The sequence below is a fragment of the Ascidiella aspersa genome, chromosome 4 (assembly GCF_963924565.1).
Source record: "Ascidiella aspersa chromosome 4, kaAscAspe10.2, whole genome shotgun sequence".
NCBI lineage: Eukaryota > Metazoa > Chordata > Ascidiacea > Phlebobranchia > Ascidiidae > Ascidiella > Ascidiella aspersa.
Window position 1 is genome coordinate 28,884,471 of NC_139450.1, and position 21,948 is coordinate 28,906,418.

General features: G+C 39.6%; 1 protein-coding gene across 1 annotated transcript in view; it reads right to left on the minus strand.

Moving 5' to 3' along the window:
* LOC146157341 (uncharacterized) overlaps positions 1 to 13,444 on the minus strand; it is a 62,858-nt gene extending 49,414 nt beyond the window's left edge. Inside the window, exons 1-5 of the mRNA XM_083388180.1 lie at positions 13,120 to 13,444; positions 12,578 to 12,622; positions 11,124 to 11,208; positions 9,650 to 9,810; positions 2,311 to 2,501 (exon numbers count right to left, since the gene is read on the minus strand). Coding sequence (XP_083244306.1) covers positions 2,311 to 2,501; positions 9,650 to 9,810; positions 11,124 to 11,208; positions 12,578 to 12,622; positions 13,120 to 13,216 — 579 coding nt within the window. The 5' untranslated portion in view covers positions 13,217 to 13,444. The remainder of the gene's footprint in view (positions 1 to 2,310; positions 2,502 to 9,649; positions 9,811 to 11,123; positions 11,209 to 12,577; positions 12,623 to 13,119) is intronic.
* Between the last annotated feature and the right edge of the window lie 8,504 nt (positions 13,445 to 21,948).

Here is a 21,948-nt window from a genome sequence, read left to right on the forward strand (position 1 = left end):
CGACAAATACGGTCATTTGCAAAGATAAAGAAAAAATTGAGCAACCCTTAAAATATTGCACAAAAATCAGCAAAATGTCTGTACATGTACAAATATGACATGGATTGTTTAAAAATGGCCAGTTTGACACAAACAAAACCTTCAGGCTAAATCAGCCGACGTATCCTCGTAAACAATTACCCAACTGTACTCGCCGAGTGGTTACACGGCATCCCAACAATTTCACCACTGACAAAGAAAACTTATCAAGGAGGTCAAGGCCCATTGTTACGCGAATTTCGGGAAACATATTTCTCATCACAAAGCTCTTGTCTGTCTGTACAAACTTCACCCGGCGTAAATCTGACTCGAAAGGGGGGACAAGCGAAGCCATTGTTGGGGGCGCGTATAAGCAAAGCCACTTGATTCGGTCGGGACCGCCGTCTGTCAGCCGTCCTCTCCCAACAAGGCAAAACCGCAAACGAGCGTGCTTGGAATGACTTGGAAACCGCACAAGGGCGACTGGTTTAAAGATTGAAGAACGCCGCTCGACACGTGTAATCGTGCGTGTATACTCGGTGGTTTATGGATTCGAAAGTCCGTTACGGCGTGCTCTGGGTTTGAAATTTATGGGTGTCTTCGTCCCAGTTAACACGGCCACGTTTAAGGTCACTCTCCGAAAAATACTATCAGGGGTCTGTGGCGTTTTTTCGCCCACCATATCAACGTTGACTGATTGTGCCTATATTTAGGCCGGTTAATGAATAGTATGGATTTATTCATATATAATTTATTTACCTTAGCTAATATAACCACGTTTAAAATCGCCATCGGTCTTCTTTAAAAAAAAAATAGAAACGACTGCATTTGAATCGAACGAGTAAATGATAAAACAGAACATCGGTGGAAAGTGTTCTTTGACAGTTTTGGAATAGTATACAGACAGGGTGACATTGAAAAGTACGTTATTCGAAGCGACAATCATATTAAATATAAGAGTTGGTCCTGTAGTTTTATCGTGTTTTTTATACAAACTGACCAATTATTATATTGAGTCACCTGTAAAATAATTTAGCCTATGCCAGTCGTTTTCATAAATGATAAGTCAAGGCACAGTTCGAAAAAATCAGGTCATTGGTTCTAAAAGCGATTGCAAACCATTTGAATTTTAGACAGAAATTTGGTTTGCGAAAAGCCAGATCCTAATTGTAATTAAAACACACTTAGACCAAGTAAAAATATGTGGTCTAACATAATGTCAAATTGTCCATAAAATTCATATAATTTCGGCATAAATATGCAAGTACAGCCATGTAATATGAAGGCAATGACTTAAGTGTACCTGTATGATAAGTTGTCATAACAAGCATATCTCCAATCTGCCCAATGTAAGGAAGTCTAACTGTTCATAAGACGAGCCCACTTTGTAAACGTTTCCTTAAACTAAAACGTCACAATCACGAGTAAAGTAACGAGCCTGGGTTTTATTGTGTCCACCTAATCCGCTCTTGTCATCATTTGACCGTCACGTGGCCATCAGGTCAAAGGTCACGCGATGTTGTGATAACTGTACTTAAGCGGTTTGACAAGATAACTGGAAACGAACTATTTGTTTTGCACAGATGACTAGCTAGAAATTCATATCGTTTCACCATATACTGCATGGCCACAATGTTGTTTTTCACGTTTTCTACAATTTTCTTAAGTTGAACAAATATAACCCAAAGTAAAAAAAATGTGTTATTGAATGAAGAACTGGTGCTGCCGCTAGACGAATATTCGTTGGGGAAGCTTCGTTATGCAATTACCTTAAGCTTGAGTTTTATATGTTTATTCACGCGTCAGTGGAGCAACAATCGACAAGTAGAAGCCTGTTATCAATAATATCAAAACGAAAGATATAACCTTTAACTTTGCCTTCAACTTTTTCAATCGACTTTACTTTACTGAACTTCAGCTTTTACCGAATTTACCATACATTTGTTTAAAGATGTCTTCTTCTTAAGTCATTTTTAGCCATATTATTTTCCAATGGTGTGGTGGCGAGGGGATCAATTAAAATTAATTATGTATTTAAGTAAATCTACCCATTGCTTTTGGAGTACATACCTATTCCTTTGCTGTCTACTCAGGAAAATTGCCAAGTTATATGAAATTAATATTTTGTACAAATTGCAACGCGAAATCTTTAATTTTTTTAGTGTGTCGCAATGTAAAAAACACCGACCGAAAATGTAAGCTTTCTCTAATACTGAATATGCTGTTGCTGCCAGGCATTGTTTCAATTGTACAATTGTTCTTCCAAATGTTCTTCTTTAATACTAAGCTTACCCCGACGGCGTAAAGCTGAATGCCGTGATTCTGGGCGTCCCTGGAAGGGTTGTAGACGTTGTCCTGTGCGCGCCCGTCAGTCAGTACGATGGCCAGCCGGTTGTAGCCATACTCAATGTCCCTGGCGCCGTACTTGACGTTGAAAGCGTTTTCGTGTAAGAAGCGCACCGCCTTGCCCGTACGAGTGTTACCTGTGTTCAAATAAAAATCGTTATTTTTGGTATATTTTTGCTGTTGCTTTCGTTGGGCTGCTGAGTGGGAGTCGGACTCGGGACTTAAAGGAGTTGGTTTGTTTGGCTTGAATCGAACTCGAGACTCGATTAAGATCGCGTAAGACTACTCGAGTCCAGAGTTCGAGGATAACAAATTTCAACACTGATATAACTGGTAATTGTAAAAATGCAATAGCAGAGGGTGAAATATTTTTCAATCATTGATTGTGGTTGGATTGGATAAATTATATGACACCTCTATGAGTGGATTGCTGAATATCCACCTTATTGTAGTTACATAAATGAGTGAATTTCAGGCTGTAAATTCGGAGCTGGACTCGGGACTCGACGTAATTGCACATTTGTGAGTCGGGCTCAGGTTATTTTTAACCGGTCCAGCAGCCCTGGTGTGCCAAATGCGGTCGCGTATTTCCAGTGGGAATAAAACAAAGATCAGCAAGGCCAACGTGGTGGAAACACTACCAATCGAAATCTAAAGATGAATACAAACCTTATGTATTCGTTATTAATTCACGGATATATAGATAAGTTTTTAACTTAAACTTCACGGGTGACCTAAAAACCTAGCGTCGAGCGAAAATTTTCGACATCTCTAAATGGGCAAAAAAATAGATTTGGCAACATGAGCACTGAGCAGGTTTGTGCTTCGGCTCATTGGGAGCGAACGGCGCGAGCTTATCTCAACGAGAATCTACACCGGGCAGATTAGTCGGGCGTGTCAGTGCAACGCGCTCTTTAAAGCGGCACATATAAGATCATCAGAAGTTGACAACCTGCAATATTCTTTCCGAGTTGGCCATTTTTTTTATAATAGAAGGATTCAGACTATCGTGAAGGAGTTTGCCATGTTTTTCTTGCATCGAACGTTTTGAATTAGAACGGGTTTTCATACAATAGCTTTTTCACTACACAGGCTTTAAAAAAATATAATTAAATGAATGCTTTTTATGTTAACTCAGGGTTTTGCCGAGTTTTTCATTTTTATATCAAAACTTTTTGATTAAAACAGTTTTTTTAAAGATATACTTAAATTCATACTTCGCGAGTTTTCTCACGAGATTGCTTTTATTCGTTTAAGAGAACATTTTGAATCAGAACGGGTTTTCGTGAGAGAATTTTTCGATTTGAAACAGGTTTTTATTAAGCTACTTAAAGAACACGCGAATATTTACGCAGCTGGTATTTCGTAGAGAACAAAGCAAAATAAAGATACCATAGCCAATAAACAATATTTAAACGATTTCTCTGCAGTTGGCATTGATTGACGATTCAAGGCGGAGAGTTTTAAACAAACGAGCTCACTAATAAGGCAAACATAGACAGCAAGCCAGACGCTTCCCTGTACACACAATGCTGATATTTAGCCCTATTTCCCAAACTATCCGTTTCCGTGTAACTCAAACAGACAACGCTATAGGCACGGGTCATAATTGGATCGTGTCGAGTTTAGGGCCAAAACCGCAAAACAAATTTTTGCGATCTGAAATTCGAGTTTCGGCCAATTAGCGGCAATTATATCATCCAAAGGACTGTTTTGCCAAGCCACCGCCAGTGGGGGTGCAAACAATCACCTGTTTGTTACGTAACAATCGCGCGCCCGCTGCTGTGTTGCGACGCGTTCATACGCGATCGGGTATAGTTGAAAAGAAGTGAGGGATTTATTTGTGTGCGGAATTCGTGCGAAAATATTAGGTCGAACTTAAAGCTTGAAAGATGTTGACTTGGCATGATGGATGGTTTGACTCTGAAAGAGGTTTTGATTTTTAAAACATTAACATTTTTCAAGTGTTGTAAGCAATCATTTTAAAAGGACCAAAAAGTCCCAGTCGAGTCATTTGTAAAAAAACGTAGGGCCAAGTGCAAAAAATAACAAGTCAATTCACGGTTAAGTGATTATTAAAGCAATTTAAAGTTGAATTTTTGACATGAAAATACAACGTTAAACCATACAATTTTTCAAGCTAATAAATTTCTTTACGTGGTAAGGCTTTTTGTCCAAACGTCTTATACAGTCAAGTCATTTTGTCCAAATTAATAAAGCCAAGTAGTATAAAAACAATGACTTAAGTAAAGTCACGCCCGTTTCACACGGTCCAATAAATAGACCGCCGTTCATTTTTGTTGACCTTTTTGAAGAAGGTTGTTTTGGGGTCGAATTTTTCCCTATCCCTCATAAACGTGCATGTCGGCCTACACAACAGAGCGGCATTCATCAAACAAGGATATGCTAAAACACTTGAAAACAAAATACTGTAACCAACGTTTGGTGGCCTAGAAAAAAATAAAATAAGGCTTAAAACGTTTGGTGTAACTTTAGCATCAAATGCTTGGGGGTGGCTTGCTTATTCAGGTGTCTGATTCGATTTCGTAAGTGTAATATTGTTGTCCAAGCGATTCACGGGAATGATTTTCTCCATACGTTAAAAGGTAACGATTATTATCAAATTTCGTCTTGCAGTGCAGATTTCCTTGACTTATCGCTTATCTTGTTTGAGGCGTGATTAGCAACTGTGCACCGTATCTCTGGAATGCTAAACCCGTAAATAATTACGTATCGGCGCCGCATCGCCTATTAACATTTCAGACCTAATTTGGTTTGAAACGAAACTGATGTTTGATTCGGACCCAGATTGAGGTTGGCTAAATTAGTTGGGCTCATTTATACAGTTTTACTCACCAGCATTGTTGATTTTTGTAACAAAACCAGCGAAGCCTTAAAAAAAAAAAATCGTAAAAAGAATGTCAAATAATTAAATCGCAATAGTCGTACCACGCGTTTAAGCGGTTCAACTTTTTACCTCACAAACTCGTAAAAATATTTTTCAAATTTCAAACGGTTTTAAATAGTAGTAAACTCGCAATAGTTGTGCCAAGCGTTGAAACGTTTCTTTTGGCGTATTTTTTTTACGGATTTAAATTTTTAAGATTTAAAAATTCGAAAAGTATGGCTAGGCAGCAGGCGGATTTATTTTCGGACAACAAAATTCGTGATTTGCGGCGCCAAAGCGATTCGCCCGGAGCTGGATTCGTCGACGGGGCGAACCTTGCATTTTGCGCGTTGCTGTTTGCCGCATTCCGCCGCAACCGAGTGGTAAACAGCAGTTAGGCTTGTTTGTTGCCGCTGTCTGTCCAAGTTGACGTCGATGGGAAAATGGTTTTCGACTGCTGGCACTTTAACCCTTTGCCCACGAGGGTATAGATCAGTTGTTTCTAACCTTTCTATAGTGTCATTACCTCTTACGGAGAACCGAATGTATTCAGGGGTACTATTTATTATTTCTACCTGTGTCAAGTGATGAGTAACCTGTACACCTTCATGAATTTGCATTTAAATAAACTTGTAAATTTTAATCAATTAGATTAGACGAAGGATTCTGTGTTTTTTTCGACAGTTACCGATTGAACAAATCGATTATAAACTTTGGAAGATGTTTTTCTTCAGCAAATAGCAACTTCACTTTAGGCCCGTTTAGGGGTTAGCTCATAGTTTCTCATTAATTTTGACCACAGGTCATAAAATAAGATAAAGCAAATTTGGTCATAAAAGAAGATAAAAAGACCCCTTACAGGCAGTTAACAACATAAACCTCCTTGGGAAACCATATAAATTGTTAATGATATTTTTCTTCGCAATAAATATGGATGCATATATTTGCAATTTTACAATTTTTGGCTATTAGAATAGTCGTGAATTTTCTTTTTTCAATTTATGGTATTTCAAGCCCTATAATAAAACGCAAAGGATTTGCACAAATTGAGACTATAAACCTATAACATTAAGTCAAACAGCTGCAGCTATCATCTGGTGTTTTAGTATCTTATTAACCTTTTTTGACGAGTTACGTAATTTTGCAGCTTGAGCTGAATGCGTTTAAAATTGCCGTTTTGATAAATTGCAGTATCTTTCAAGCGGTTGTCGAGCGACGTAATCTAGCTTGGATGTGAAGCAGAAATGTTTTCCAAACGAGATTTAGGTTTACAATTCGAAGGATTAACTCAGATATCCGATTTGGTCAACAAATTACTTCGCCAGCTGCAGAAACTCAAACTAAAACGGCAACATTCAGCGCTTTTTTGCGAGTGCGCAATAGACCGCTAGGAAACCACCTGGACTTCGTTTCGTAAACTGCGGATTAATTTGCCTTGTCAGTAGGCTGATGAGCGTTTTTTGCTCCTTTGTGGAGAAATAGCTGATGGGTTGTTGTATATACATATACGGAAAACGTGACCGGGTAAGCCTGGATTTTTTTTCTAATTTTCAGCGGCGAATCGTTAAAGCAGACTTGGGCAGCAGGATTCTCCAGCTTTTGTAAACTAGACTGGAAATAAATTTGGAGCTTTTCAGTTTTTCCGAGTAAGATTGGAATAGAATTATCGATTCGCGAAACTGGTAATTAAAACTAAAATCCATTTAAATTACAACGGGTTAATTTCTCGCACATTCGTCCTAGATAAAATCGCATCTTATATGGTCGTATTGGTAGACTTGGTAAGTTTCGCGTAGTACAATTGGCCTTTGTAACGGCTTAAAAGTGTTTGGACAAAGAGCCTAAAAACGACATTAGAAAAAGCAGCATTTTTCGCTAAAAAAGGTATTAAAAATGATTCTCAAAGATAAATATACGACGGTTATTAACGAATTAGATTAGAATTAGAAATGTTCACATTTCGCTTTAATTCGTCAAAAAATACAATTAGAAATATAAATTGCCCAAATCTAACCTATACCTTAGATCCCAGAAAGTTAACTAAGCGACCTCGACGATGGATTGTTACAAGCGATCGAATGTCGCGATAACGCAAACTACGTTATGGTTTAACCGGTTTGGTCAATATCAGATCGGAGGGTAGCAGTTGCCGAAATTTCACTGAAATCGTCGTATATTTTTTAGGACAAGCCAAAGATGAGTCGGATTTAGCGTAGCCGCACAAATATGCCAAGCTTATGGAATAACAGGGTTGATTTGTTTTTAGTTTACGTGACCTTAATATAGTCCTTAAGTATATGCGACAAGAATGTTGTTCTTTTATAGCACATGCCCTTTCATTAAACCAGCATAAACATATAAGGTTATTTCAATAGGGAGCAGTTTTTTTAAAACACAACCCCACTTTTAAAATCACATATAGTTTTACTATACAATAGAAAGAGAGTGGCCCAAATAATAGATAAAAGATTCATTCTTTTATTAGCAAACGTTTCGGCAATTTCTTTTGCCATCATCAGTGCAGTAAGTGAGACTAAGATAAAAACGAGTCACTTACTGCACTGATGATGGCAAAAGAAATTGCCGAAACGTTTGCAAATAAAAGAATGAATCTTTTATCTATTATTTGGGCCACTCTCTTTCTACTGAAGATAATCAACAGATCCGTGTTTAGTGTTCCTTTACTATACAAGTCTTACAATAAAGGAAAGCACAACCTTATTTTTTTAAGGGCTATTTCCAGCTTGTTTACAGATTTCAAGTAACTGTAGTTGTTTTGTAGTATCAATATAATTAAAAAAAGATTAGGAAATATCAGATGATACCATATTTACTCGTGCTTACATTCGGTATGAAGCGTATTTTTTTCCTTATTTTGACTGAATTAATTCAAGCACAGCTTGCAAAACATCCTACTCGTGATATTCGTGGTAAAAAGTTAAACAGGCCATAACAAGCTAATAAAAACGACCGCAGGTTGCGTTAACCAAATTAAAAGGTTATCTAATAAATCGCCTAGCTTGTGTGACGTTTCCCAGACATTGCTTGACACTTCCTCTAAACTAGAGAGCTCATCAAGAAAAGTTTGTTTGGCGTCAAAAAAGGCGGCTTGACGCTCGAGGAGCGAAACACCAGCCAATTTCTCGCGAGGGGTTCGTTGGCTTGGGTTTTTGACGCAACGCTGCTTTTTTGAGTTCTAGTGTTTCTTCAAGGACCGGGGTACTCGAGTGTTCTTGAAGGTAAAGATTGAATACTTGCGATGCGATATTACGGCCGAAATTCCGACCGGGCGCCGATCCTTCACCGCATCCGCATTGTTTCGTCACCGACCACGCCGTTTTTTTTAATTGTGACGTAATAAACGCGGAAAGTGCGTAATTGCAGGTTTTCGGAAAACTCCGGAAAGATTTAATTGGCGTCTGGCGGTTTTTTTCGAAATCGTGCTCCAGCGTCGAGCGAATGAGAAACGGTTATTTGTTGCTTGGAGCTTAATAAACGGTCGTAACGCTTGTCGCGGTTTTGCTAATTCTACAGGGAACCTTAAAAAAAAACGGCGCCCGTTCTTGGCTGCAAATTAAAGCCGTTTAACGCAGCTGTAGAACGATGCCTGGTAAAATATTTTTAACAAAATTTGCTGAAATGAAAAACTGCGGTGAAACACGCGTTTGGGAGTTTTAGCTATATTGAACGATGCCTGAAAAACATTTTTAACAAGATGTGCCGATTTGAAAAAATCGCGTGTAGACTATAACCATGTATAGTTGATTAGAAATGGCGCAAACTAATGGAAATCCCAAACGCACAGAGTTAATTGCATTATACGAAAGACACGTTCGTTGTGCGTCCATTTATAAAAGCTAAAGTTAGCTTGACAAACAACAACTTTGTGATATCTGTTTTTGAAAAGGACCCATCTAAGATGCGTGTTTTCTCTTTTTACAATGGTAAAAGAGAAACCCTTCCTTATAAAGGAAGATTGCCATATACTTCGACAAGAGTTTGGATTCTATGGTATAAAAAAGTATTACACATTTATTTTTTTCCAATAAATTTGTATTTCCTTATGATTTATGCGTCTCCAATCCAGTGCGATAAAAAGGAGCGGGAAAAAATTGTATTTTTGCCAAAAATTAATTCCTGTAACAGGGATGAACGAAATCCGCATTAAATAATCTTTCAAAAAGCAAGATTTCTATCAAATTAAAAAAAAAGTTGTAAAAAATATTTTTAAAATCAAGACTTCTATAAAACTAAAAAGATAAAAAATCAATTTTTTTTTTCAAAAATAATTTTTCATAAAATTAAAAAGTTAGAAAAAACATTTTCAGATGCAAGATTTCTGGAAAATTAAAAAAACTTAAAAAATTGTGCAAAAGAGCACGAAGAAGGACAACTGACCTGTGAGATAAGTGATGTTGCCAACGGCTTGCACCAAGTCCTCCTTGTTGGTGTGATCACTGAGGCCGATCGCCATTTGGGGTTGGTCCGAGTACACCACCACACCCACATGGGTCTGTTGGGGCCCCACGTCGAACGACTTGACGAGTTCGGTCACCCACCTGGGTGAAAAGTGGGGGTGAGAAATTGGAGAGCGTGAGAAAGCGTCGAACCGCGGTAGAAAGGTCAGGACGATGATACCGGATTTGGCGGGTTAACTTGCAGCGTTCAATACCGCGTGGGTATGCAACTAAGTATTCGAGGAATGGTCGTTTTTTTGTGGGGGGGAAGGCGGGGGTAGATGGGGCTATTGACCCAATCGGGGTGATTATTGGAAGTGAAATTAAAAAATTGAAGGACGCACGATTAAAAATTTCTCTGACATGAAGTTTACCCAACTCCAAAAATGTTAAAATTTAGAGACAACATAAATCGTCCAAAAAAAACCCTATTACCAAAATAGTAAGATCCGTGTTACCAAATACCGAAAAACCCCTTTAACCCCCCAAAAAAATTAACACGAAGTTTAAAAGAAAAGCTTGTAAACATTCGCCAAATTTGTTAATTTCTAAGAAAAAACATGAATAATTGACATGCGACATGTTATTAGCCCCTTAAACATGAAAAGGTTTTAGCTGTATTAATTTTGAATAGCCAAAGTGGGCCAAACCATAGTTTTTTGTTTTTTTGGCTTGTATGACTTATTTTTAATCACATAAATTTCAGAATTTGACATCTTTGTATCGATACATAGTATTTAATTTCCTGAAATTTTTTTTGGTAATCGTTGGTCATAAAGCAGCTTCCGAGGGGCTAGATCACAGATGTTATTAAACACATATGTTTGTGTGTCTTTCATTCATTCATTATTTAATTCCTAGTAGACATATTAAGAATCATTTAGTGTTTTCGGGATTACGTTAATATTTGGCAAGATCTTTTCGACAAGTGATGATGACGTTTCGTGGCGGTGAATACCAAAAAGCCTTCCAGACCCAACCGATTAAGCATAAAGGCGGATTCATTTTGATGATTGAACTTGATTGAGACGATTGAACTACTATAATTGATAATAATCTGTGACATAAATCTCGAAAGAGCCATTCACAGCGATAGGTCGATGATTTGTATATTGAATAAAAACGAGTATAACGACGATTTTAAAGAACTTTATCGAGTTAAGAACTTTATTATAACTATTAAAATGTTTAAAGTGCGAATACGAATGCCATCTATACTGCTGTAAAAACAATTAAATTATATATGGAGTGTTCAGGCATAGATAAAACAAATTTTAATGAACGAGCCTAACGTGCAACTATCTTAAATCAACCAATTTGGCTGGAGTTTCGGCCATAACCTAGGGTAGGGTTATGCACGTGAACGTTAAGCTCTCGAATGATAAAAAACCGTAAACGGACCGAACTATACTTACCTACGAACCCTGGCGAAATTTTCGTCTCCCACGCTACTGGAGGCGTCCAGCAAGAACACCAGGTCGTAGTACACCGTTCGGCAACCTGCGTTGTGACGTAACAAGGGAAGAAATTCAAAAAACAACACGGGCAAGCCTGGTGGAAGTTAAGCGAGCTTATAAGGGCAAAGTATGTGTCTTAATGGAAAGAGGTCAAAGCCTTGTTCTAGGGTTCTAGGCTACTGGCTCGGCTATCTAACAACGCGCTAAATACGCGGTCATTCCCGGGGATTTTGCGTGCTCTGTTACAGTCGCGGTTCACGTAAAGATACCTTAAGCTTGTTAGAAATCCGTCGACGCCCCCAAGCCCATCGTATCGCGTTATGTCAACATATTGCAAGTGATTTTATCTGTGATACCCATTATTTCCATGTCTGTCCGAGTAAAGTATAGTTGGATGGGTTTCAATGACTGAAATCACGGATATTATTACATAGCTTTGGCATAAAGTTTGGATTATAAAGACCGTAATGTCCTTAAAATTACCGGTTGAGATTTTTTTTTGTTTCAGGGCATTACTTGAAAATAGCATTAGCTTTCAAAAGACTACGGCATTTGATACATTTTAAAACTATACAATGGGCTTCTAACAAAACACAGACGATTACACCGAGTTCCGTTGTCATTATTTTGCCCTAATCTTCAGACCCAGGATATAAAGGGATTTTATTGTATTTATCCAACTTATAGCAATTGAATGCTTACGTAACACCCAACGCACACTATATACGAGTTACAATACTAAACATTTCCGTGCCGTTTCTACAAACATACAGAGTTAACCATGCAAAGTTGTTCGTCAGTTTCCTAAACACTACCAACTTTTTAAAACAGGAAATCTTCAGTCTTGTCTAAAAAAGTGCAACCAAAATAAAACGGATGAATCGACTTGTAAAAAGAAAGACAAATATTTATGTCTGAGGTCAGTACAGAAAAAAAGCACACTTATGAAATATGAACGTGTAATTAATTTAACCAAACCAAACAGGAGATAAGAAAGAAAGGATAAACTTCCAAACAAACAAACCAAAAAGATATTATTCTACCACTACATCAAAAGCGATTGTTTACCCTTTCCAAACTATTAGTTTTTAATTATGACATCACACAAAGGGGAGTTTTTTAACCTTTTTTAAAACGAAAAGAGACATGCTTTATGATCGATGCAACCAATCAGGAGATGTCACGCGCCAGTGATTTTTGGCTTGTTTCGTTCCGGTTCATATGTCATTGGGTCAAGCACTGTGAGTTAACAACAATCAATGATGACGTCATGCCAAGTAGGACGATCGTCATGCAATCGAAATCACAATTTTCGAAATTGTTTTTCTCTGTTTTTTTTCATGTTTGTTTTTGTCGACCAATCAAGGGTCATGCTCGTGATCACGTGACCACTCACGCAATCATGACGTCACCTCCGTTTCCGTGGCTTTCGTCGCTTCCGGATCTGTCGGCTTGTTCTGACAATGTTTTACGGAACCAAACGATATGTAGGTGAGCAATAAATGGTCAACAAACAACAAACAAACAACTGACTCTCACACAATCACGCTTTGAGGCTCAAAAAACAGCACAAGTGACATAAAATTCAGTATTCAACGTGGCTGATTATATAGTTATTTGTGGCAACAAAAAGCGTAGTTACCAGCGCTCAAAAATAAATTATCGTTTAACCGAAAAGTTTAATTTTTGTTTTAATTTTTAAATCTCACTCTCATGTAGTTCATTTTAAAGTTTTAAAATACTAAAGTTTTAAAATATTAAAATTTAAAATATTTTAAAATAATAAATTTTAAACCAGCTGACATTAATTGGAGCTAAGAGGATTTTAAAATTGAAAATTTTGTTAAACGTTAGGTTCAACCAGTTTGAGCGCTGGTAGATATTTTAAGCAGCGCAAAAAAATAGGCCAGTTTAACAAATTCACAACACAAACGGTTTAATGCAATTCGCAAACCTTTTCGGTTGTCCAACGTCTGTTGCGTCATCACTTGTGACGTCACGAGGAGCGCCAGGAGCAGCGGGGCGCATCGGCGGGCGAGTGATGACGCCATACCGGCCTTCTGTGAAGTAATAAACTATTCCTCTTGGTCGATACAAGACAAGCGCGAAAGACAGACAGACAGATCACAGAAGTAGCAGTAGCAGATTTAACGAGCAGCTAATAGAGCTGAAACTACTGGCCGATCAATCAGGTGCAAACTAGCATCTCGTCCGTCAGCTGCAACAAGACAAGGCTGATTGCGTCGGGAGTACTTTTGCCGGGCAAGGCCAAGCAGCAGTCAACCTACGGGCCACTTTACACAAGGCCAGCTCCGTTTTTCGAGGCCGGCGCCCTTCTTTATACTTCACACGAGGCCGGCTCGATTTTTCGGCCAATTTTTTCGGCCCATTTTTCTGGCCATCTGATATAGCCATACAGAAAATTACATTCTTTTCGTTTTCTTGGCATTGTTTAAGCCGCGATCGGAATCTGGCCACGCCGAATGGCCAGCGCAGAGTTTCTTAACATATTATGGCTAGCGGCACCCCATATTAAATAGATTGCGGCAACCCTACAAGATTTTTCCGTAGGAAACTCACTAAATTACCAAACCATGAACGGAACTGGAACAACACACATCAACTCTAGGCAACGTACGAAGTTACAATTGGATTTATCCAATTTAATCTTACACAGAAAGTTATAAGAGTTAAGTAAAAATCAGATACCTAAAATATCTCAAATATGTCGCGGCACCCTTGAAGATTACAAAAGGAATCCTAGGGTGTCGCGGCACCCCGGCTGAGAACCACTGGGCTAGCGCATGGTCGAAATGGCCACGAAAGAGGGCCTGGCCCGTTCACAAAAGGCCGCGGCGAGAGGTTGGCGTGTTAAGGCGGCCACAAACTGTTATGGGCAGACTCAGTCAAGCGCGCTACAGAGGAAACCGTTGTGAAGTGTCACTATTGCGCTTTAAGCGTCGACTTCGACCTTTATGTGGGGCGGGGCCCCTGCTGGGCAAATCGTTTCCGCCCCTTGCTGGTGACCCCCGGGTCTAAATGATTGCCTGTTATTTTTTGGAATCGTTTTTGGGCGAATTACGGCCTCCCTGTGTTGACGCGAGCGTTTGACGATATCAGCGCAACAACTTTTTTGCCATTTTTTCTTCCAATTTAAGATCGTATTATCTATTACAGTTTTTTAATGCGTCTCGACATAAGTTACCGTCACCTTATCTCAGTTAAATCGCTCGGCGAAACCACATTTCAAATTTAAAGAATTTTGTTTTTCTTTACCCACGTCTCGGCAACCTATGCAAGTAGCCTTCGTCATGGCGAATGACACTGAACGCTCGTACAATAATGGAAAACTCACAAAGATTTTTTGTCTTTTACGAAACGTTGGTAAAGAAATACAATTACCAGAGGAGCTGTTTTTTTTTTTTTTGGTAGCAACAGTTTATATATTAAATAATTTCAGTTTAAGCGCCGAAAAAAACGATCGACACTTTTACAAAGATCAAAAATCAGTGCCGCAAATGTCAAGTGACAGGTGCGTTTCGGCGTGAGTCGGGCTGAACCTTTCGCGCCAACTTTCAAAAGGGCGTAATTTGGGGTTAGGGGCGCGTTAAAGGGATCAGTCCTTTTCACAACCGGCAGACGAAAATAACACGGCGCCTCGCCACTGCAAATTCTTGCGGATTTGCCTGAAAGCATGGCAGTGTTGCCGATTGTAATTCACAGGCCAGTTGAAATTGCTTCATATGCAGCAAGTTCAAATTTACGGCCGTTTTAGCAGCGCTAAATTAAAAAAAGTATCGCGGCAAATGTCAATGCCAATTTTGCAATGACTCCAATGCCTAAACTTAAGATCACTTAACTCACTTTTTTTAAATGACTTGACTTGACTCAAGTCATTCTGGCAAACTTGCTTTACTTGAGTCATTCGGCCAAATGACTTAACTCGGACTTGAGTTATTGAGTTAAATGACTTGGGTTGAATCTAGGTGTTTTGGACTTGACTCGTTTTTTGTTTGAAACCCATTGACGCGAGTTATTTAAAATGACTCGTTTACAATACCGGTCAATGCGAAACCACCTTTAACTTTAGAAAACCTGGTAGGTGAACATTCATACCAAATCACACAATGAATAAAAGGTAAAAAAATAAAAAAAATTAACACGTTAAAACATCTTATTTTCCTCAGCCACAACTGAATTTTTCGGAATAACAAGATCACCGACCACCGGTCGAAAAGCGCTAGGCTAAGGAACGAAAATGGCGCAAGAACAAGGCTGAAAAAGGGATTCAAAATTGGAAACGTAAAATAAGTTTATTGCGTCACTCGAGTGGGACAAATGCACCCACCCGAGCCCCAATTTGCGCATTAGCATAGGTTACGTCGTACAGATGGCGGTTCAAACCGACTGACGTCAAACCTGTAAATCGCTTGGCGCTCGAGACAACAGGTGGTTTCGGCGGAATGCGATAGGCGATCTCGCGCGCCTATATTTAAACACGTTAGCATCTAATCGGACGGATAAGGCTGAATTCCGCCACGCGAAATTTCCGAATCGAGAAAGGGGCATAGTGCAAGTGACGACGCCGAAAAAACGACTGGCCCCAATTTTAAGCAAGCATTTTTTAGGATAGGTTGTTTTGCCGTTTCAAAAAGCGGTCGCATATACATTTGTTCATCTCATTTGCATGCTGTTTTAACCCTATACAATTTTTGCTCTGTATAACGGTCAAAAAGCGGAAAATCAATCGGATTTTTAAAAAATCGTGCAATTATTTTTTACTGGGCTCCCAGTTTTAAATGGTCCGCGCAACATGTTTTTAATTCATTAAAATATAAATTTATTATTGGCAGGAGCATATCTTTCTCGTTCAATAGGAAAGATAAAATAATAATTCGTTTACCGTAAATACTGTAATTAGTTTGAATGGGGTCTGTTAAATTTCATAGTTTTTAAGATTGACATGGCCCGCCATTAGTTCAAGATGCAAATAGCGTTTCAACAGGCGAATTTTTTTTTTAGAATTTTTTAGTTTAGGGATTCGCTGAAGACGTACATAGGCAAGGTTCGCAAATTGCAACACGACCTATTTTGCTGTTTTAAATCGGCCTAAGCTGTATACAACAGTGTTGTAAAAAAGTCTTTTGTATAATATTTTTTTTAATTACAAGACAAGACCCAGTCCAAGTCATCAGTTGTCCAAGTCAGGACCTTATTGTTTTGTGTACAAAAAATAACTAAATATCTCAATTTTCTAAAAGCACCCATCAACTCCGAGGACAAATGAAACGCAGACCAACTCGTTTAAATTCTGACTTTGAACACTATAATGAAGCCGGAGAAACGCTCAGGTATTGACGCGTCGAAGCAGCGGCGCACTTGCAGAGTGCTTAATTGCGTCTGGCCGCCGGTCGAAATTCCGCGCGTGCCTAGCAGACGAGCCGAGGACAGCGGGAGGTACGTGGCCAATTAAGGTCAGGCGCTTAATGCCGCGTCTTAATAGGCTTAACGCTCGTTGTCGATCGTTTTACCAACGAACGTTGCGGTTAAGGCGGCCGCTTAGACGGAAAGGTATCGTTTTTTTCGACACGTTTTTGCCAGAAAAGCGAAACGGCAGTGAGACAAACGATCTCCTACTAGTATAGCGGCTGCCGTTTAGACTGCAGTTTAACGGTATTAAAAATACACAAAAGTTGAACAAAATCAATATTTGGAACATATTGGTTTGAGGTTGTAGTAAAACGTAATACGAATATCGAAGCCCATACAGAAGAAGGTATCATTTTGAACGTTTCGACTAACTCTTTATTTCTATTCAACTTAGTGGCTATGTTGAAAATGAATAACGAGTCATTCGAAACAAATAAAATGATACATACTTCTGTATGGTCTTTGATGTTCTTATTAAAATCAATATTAATTAACGGCAGTGGGGTTGTAATCTCAAAATAAACGTTTTTATTAAATATTCTTATTAATGTTTTTAAACTGTGTTTAGTATCCCCCCAAATAAAAAAATAATTTAAGGCGATTTTGACGTACGTCGCTAAACGTTTTACTATTCGGTTTTAAGGTTTAATATTCGGTTACCGGATGGCCAGAGCATTGTTGTGCGCCGTCGTTCGCCTTACAAAATACAAGTTTGTTGATAAAAACGATCGGCGATGGCAAATTCTCTCGCGCAGGTGCCATTCGGGCGAACTTTTGACTTTTCGACAAGTGGTCTCTTCAAACCGCCCTGGCATTTTCGATGCTCTAAAGAACATAAAATGAGGCATTTCTAAGCCCGCTTTATAAGGATATAAACTGCCGCGTTCTTCAGACTACTCTTATATCGCTTCACTGGGTATTTTAGTATTATATAATTTTGTTTTTACGTGGCAGTTATAAGTCCGCTCGGAGATTTTCTTTCACATTGCCTGAACGTTTATATAAATAACAGAAAACTACACGATAAATGGAAAACTGCTTATATAGGAATTAAACAATATTTCGTTTGGAATACTATACGGTTAAACGGAAATTGACTTTCGCTAAGTCAAACCATCAACTCACTTTTTTCAGGGACCTGTAAGATTACGATTATCTGCTAAACAATGACGACTGTCCAGCACTTGGGGTAAAGCAGGGGTTCTTAAACTGGGGTCCGTGGACTAGTTTTAGGGGCCTAATTTAAATCAAAGTGTTCAATTTGAGAAGTAAAATTTCAATTTTCAGAGTTTAATTAAAAAAAAACGTTTTGGCGTCTTCTTCTTAACGTTATTTGGACATTTAAGTTTTACATTTGCTGGATCAAAAATAGCGGGTTTCTTAAGTCTACTTATTTTATGACGTCATCTATAAAAATTCCATACCGACCTTTTTCCACGAGAACCAAAACGTAAAACCATTTTTAGGGGTCCGCCTTAAAAATGTTCAAGAACCACTACTCTAAGGCCGAATCTAACCTTGTTCCTCTTGAAAAGTACACTGTGCTGAGTACTTTCATGTTGTACAAGTTGACCATACCTTTCCTACTAAACGCCTAAAAAGTTAACGCTACCAAGCATATATCCGTCGCCAAATGGCGATATTTCAACGGCGCCGTACACGAAACGTCAATTTAGGGCCTGTTTGCGGAGATGTAGCGGCGATACAGGGCTGCGAAGTGCCGCCTAATGCCGTAAGTGTTTCAACCGGTTCCACTATGCTCTTGGCGAAACACAGTCGTATCTTTCAGCTGCGAGGCCTCACGTAAGCACGCAAGCGAACAAAAGACCTAGTTACGCCGGCTCTTCAAAAGCAGTCGGACCACATTTTTTACCCCTGCTCTTTGGTCATGTTTGTAACGAAAAGCTGTGAATCATAGAACAACGAAAACCTTCTGCTTTTAAAACAGCTTTGTAAAAAAATAGCCCTTCGGGTGATAAAACAAAGACATACAGTTCCAAAAATGCTTTTTAAACCGGTCAAACAAAAGGGACTATCCTTAAACTATGATTTCTGCCGACTGTTTTTTAGGCGATCTTAATAGGTGACCTATGGGAATAGAAAAAACAAAAAGGCAAGGCCAAAATGAGCCCTGCGCTTCCTACGTTAAGCCGCCTAAACTACCACTGAAGCTTACAACTCTTTTCTTGCCTTGTGTTGCGGATATATTATTCCTCGGTGCGGCAAACGCGATTTCACAGCTTAAGTAAGCGGTAAGCGCGCGTTGTTGATGTTTGGCACACGTCAACACCAGGGCTACTGGCTTCTGAGCACGACGGGTGCCAGGTTTTTCTCGGAGGAAATTTCTAAGATTCGCCGCTTGCGCTGTAGCCGACGCGACGCTGCAACACTCTAAGGTGACGTCATAAAGGCCATTGTGTACGAAGCCCCCCTTTTTCAAGAGCTGAGGCGTGCAGTCACACTTTAAGTCACGCGAGCCACAAAGTACAGAAGGCCTACAAAAACGTACGACCCTATTTTCGCTAATAAGCATCAATTTTCATATCTGTCTCGGCCTGACGGCGACAAGTCGCGATTTGTTCGCGCGCGCACGAAATCTCGATTGTGACGTCATCTAATCCTAGGCGTTTGTTCAGCTTTGATGTCTGTTTATGCGCGCGCGCCACCACAAAGGGGTCCGTTACGAGGGGCCGGAAATAACAACAGACACCCGAAGGCCCGCCCGGGCCCACTTAGGCCCAAATATCGGGTTCGCTCAGCACCCTTGGCACCGCCGTCGACGCATTGTTCCAATCGCGGCAAATTGATTGTGACGTTACAGTGCGGCACGGGCGACCGAAGGAAGGAATTTTTCTGCGCCGCGGCGTTTAGTTTGAGCTTTGAACAAAACTGCACTAATGTTAATATGGGAGTACGTTGCCAGTAAACACTCGATTGCGAGGCACATGGTGCACCTGCATTTAAATGCACTAATGTTGTTTAAGCCAATATGCAAATCGCACAGTTTCGCGTATGCTTGATTAGCAATGTTTGTCAAACAGCGATTCGGTACACACTTCACATACAGCTGTTTACGCGTTCGTTCAGAGTATACGTGAGTATACGTTACTTGAAAAATTTAGTCCGAAATATCGCGTAGGCAGCAGTGGTATGACTCACCAATTGCTAACTCAAAAAATGTCAAGCATCCGCGGGTCCGCCACGACGATAACTAAAAAACGAAACACGGTAGAGCGCCGATCCGGAGATTTCTGATCCGCTACAGTCAACACAAGAAACACCAATTAAAAACGCAAGGCCTTGAGCATTTTGGCAGTCGCAATTGTGTCGTTACAAAGGTTTAAAAATGGCGCGGCAAACCGCACCGGCGCAAACGGCCCACGCGGAGATTCAGTGTCGCGGGAAGCGAAACCCTTCAAATGGGGACCCCCTGAAGCTTCGACCGCTATGCCTACGCTTGTTCATAGCTGGGAAGCATAAATCCCTGGCGCGCGCATAAATCCCTGGCGAAATAATACCACGCTCGTTTTGTTGTATGGCCACGTCCAAGGCTTAAATGGCAAACGACTTCGGGCATTGTGAGCTCTAAAATCGAGCAAAGCGCCCCAAAATAGCTTCTCAAACCTTTTTACGCGGCAAACACCTTTCGCTTGCTTAAACTATTAAAGGACCCAATGAACTTTTAAACAAGAAAAGATATGGCACGGCATTGCTGAAATATTCAAATCAGTACTCATAGCTACTTACTGTACACACGCAGTTAAATAAAATTCGACGTTGTTGAAACTCTACGAATTGGATGTGCTTCTCCTAATAAAACCCATCCGCCAAAAGAATTTAAAATATATTTCGCGGGTCGCTCATAACTGTTTCACGGGCAACAGTTTAGGAACCACTGGATTCGACCCAAAACTACTTGGCCGCGGTCCTGAACTCGTTAGTTAATCATTATTTACGCCAGAAGCAGCAGCAACAGAAGCGGCGCCTGTAAAACTTGTAGCCTGGCGCGCAACTCAAACATTCGAACATGACAAGCGACGCCGACGCCTCGACTCTAGTGTCATTTCGTATCTAAAAGCGAAGGCGCGCGTCAATGGGGTTTGTTATGATTTTGCTGCCATTCGAGCGACAAACGAGACAGGTACGACCGCCTTCGTTTTTCTGCTAAATCCTAAAAGCAGCCTTAAGCGTCTTTAACGGTGTTTTCTCACAGATCTACCTATATTCTCTCTAACAATAACCCGAAACTGTGTTTTCGCTTTGTCTGACTTTGCTGTACACGCATGCTGTCTTTGCGCAAACTAGCATTGTAAGCAAGCTACAGCTTGTCTCTCAAAATTCGCCTGTCGAAACCCTGTGCTATGTCCGACGCTGAGCCGTACAAGATGTCGTCTGACCGTGAACTAGGGCTTTGTCGCTATCCTCGTCTATATTTAGATGCTGATCAAATCGCAGGATTCGGCGTCTTTTATTGCTGATCGATAGCGCCACCTGACGGGTTATTGTTTTGAGACGGTGAGGAAAACGAAAAATTCAGCGCAAACTTACGCGCTAGGGATGTTCGATGCTTGACATTGTAGTGCGACTCGAATATTTGGACAAAAAGTATCGCCAATCCGATACCAAATGACGTAATTACTAAGCTTCAAGCTTTCAAAGGTTTTATTTTAGGTTAGTACGACAAATTTGTTTCACATTTCAGGTGTTCAGTTACCAAAAGTTGAGTTTGGAATAAATTTACGTTTTGACATAAAAAATTTTGCTTTTGTCAGCAAATTATGGATCACCACCATTGTATCGGACGGCCATCGATACAAGCACTTGGCATCGGTTATCGGCACCAATAGCCTACGATGTTATCGGACATTGCTAGAACGCGCATCAAAGCAAAATCGTTTCACTTCTTTATAAACTATTGCCATCCGATTGTTGTTTTATTACAAATAATTTTTCTTTACTTCGTGTACCATGCTAGTAACAAATTCAATGTTGATATACATATTTGGAATTTAAATAATAGATTAAAAGCGCACATAAAATAATTACATTACTCGTGTTATTTCCACTAAACTTAACCATGATTTCACTTCAATCAGATCATGGAATGAATAATATATTGGCTGAAATGTTTTACACTTTCTGTCCTAGTAAAAAGTAAAATAAGCAATATTACAGGAAAAAATATAAAGTTTAACACTTTACCTTGATCAGCTTGACCAGACATTTCTTCTACTTTAAGACTAAAACATTTCTTTCCACTTTAAAACGCTTTTTAAGACTTCTTGCATGGGAATAAATTATGTAGGTGGACGAAAAGCAACATCGTTTATCTTTGCAAGTGTACGACATCGTT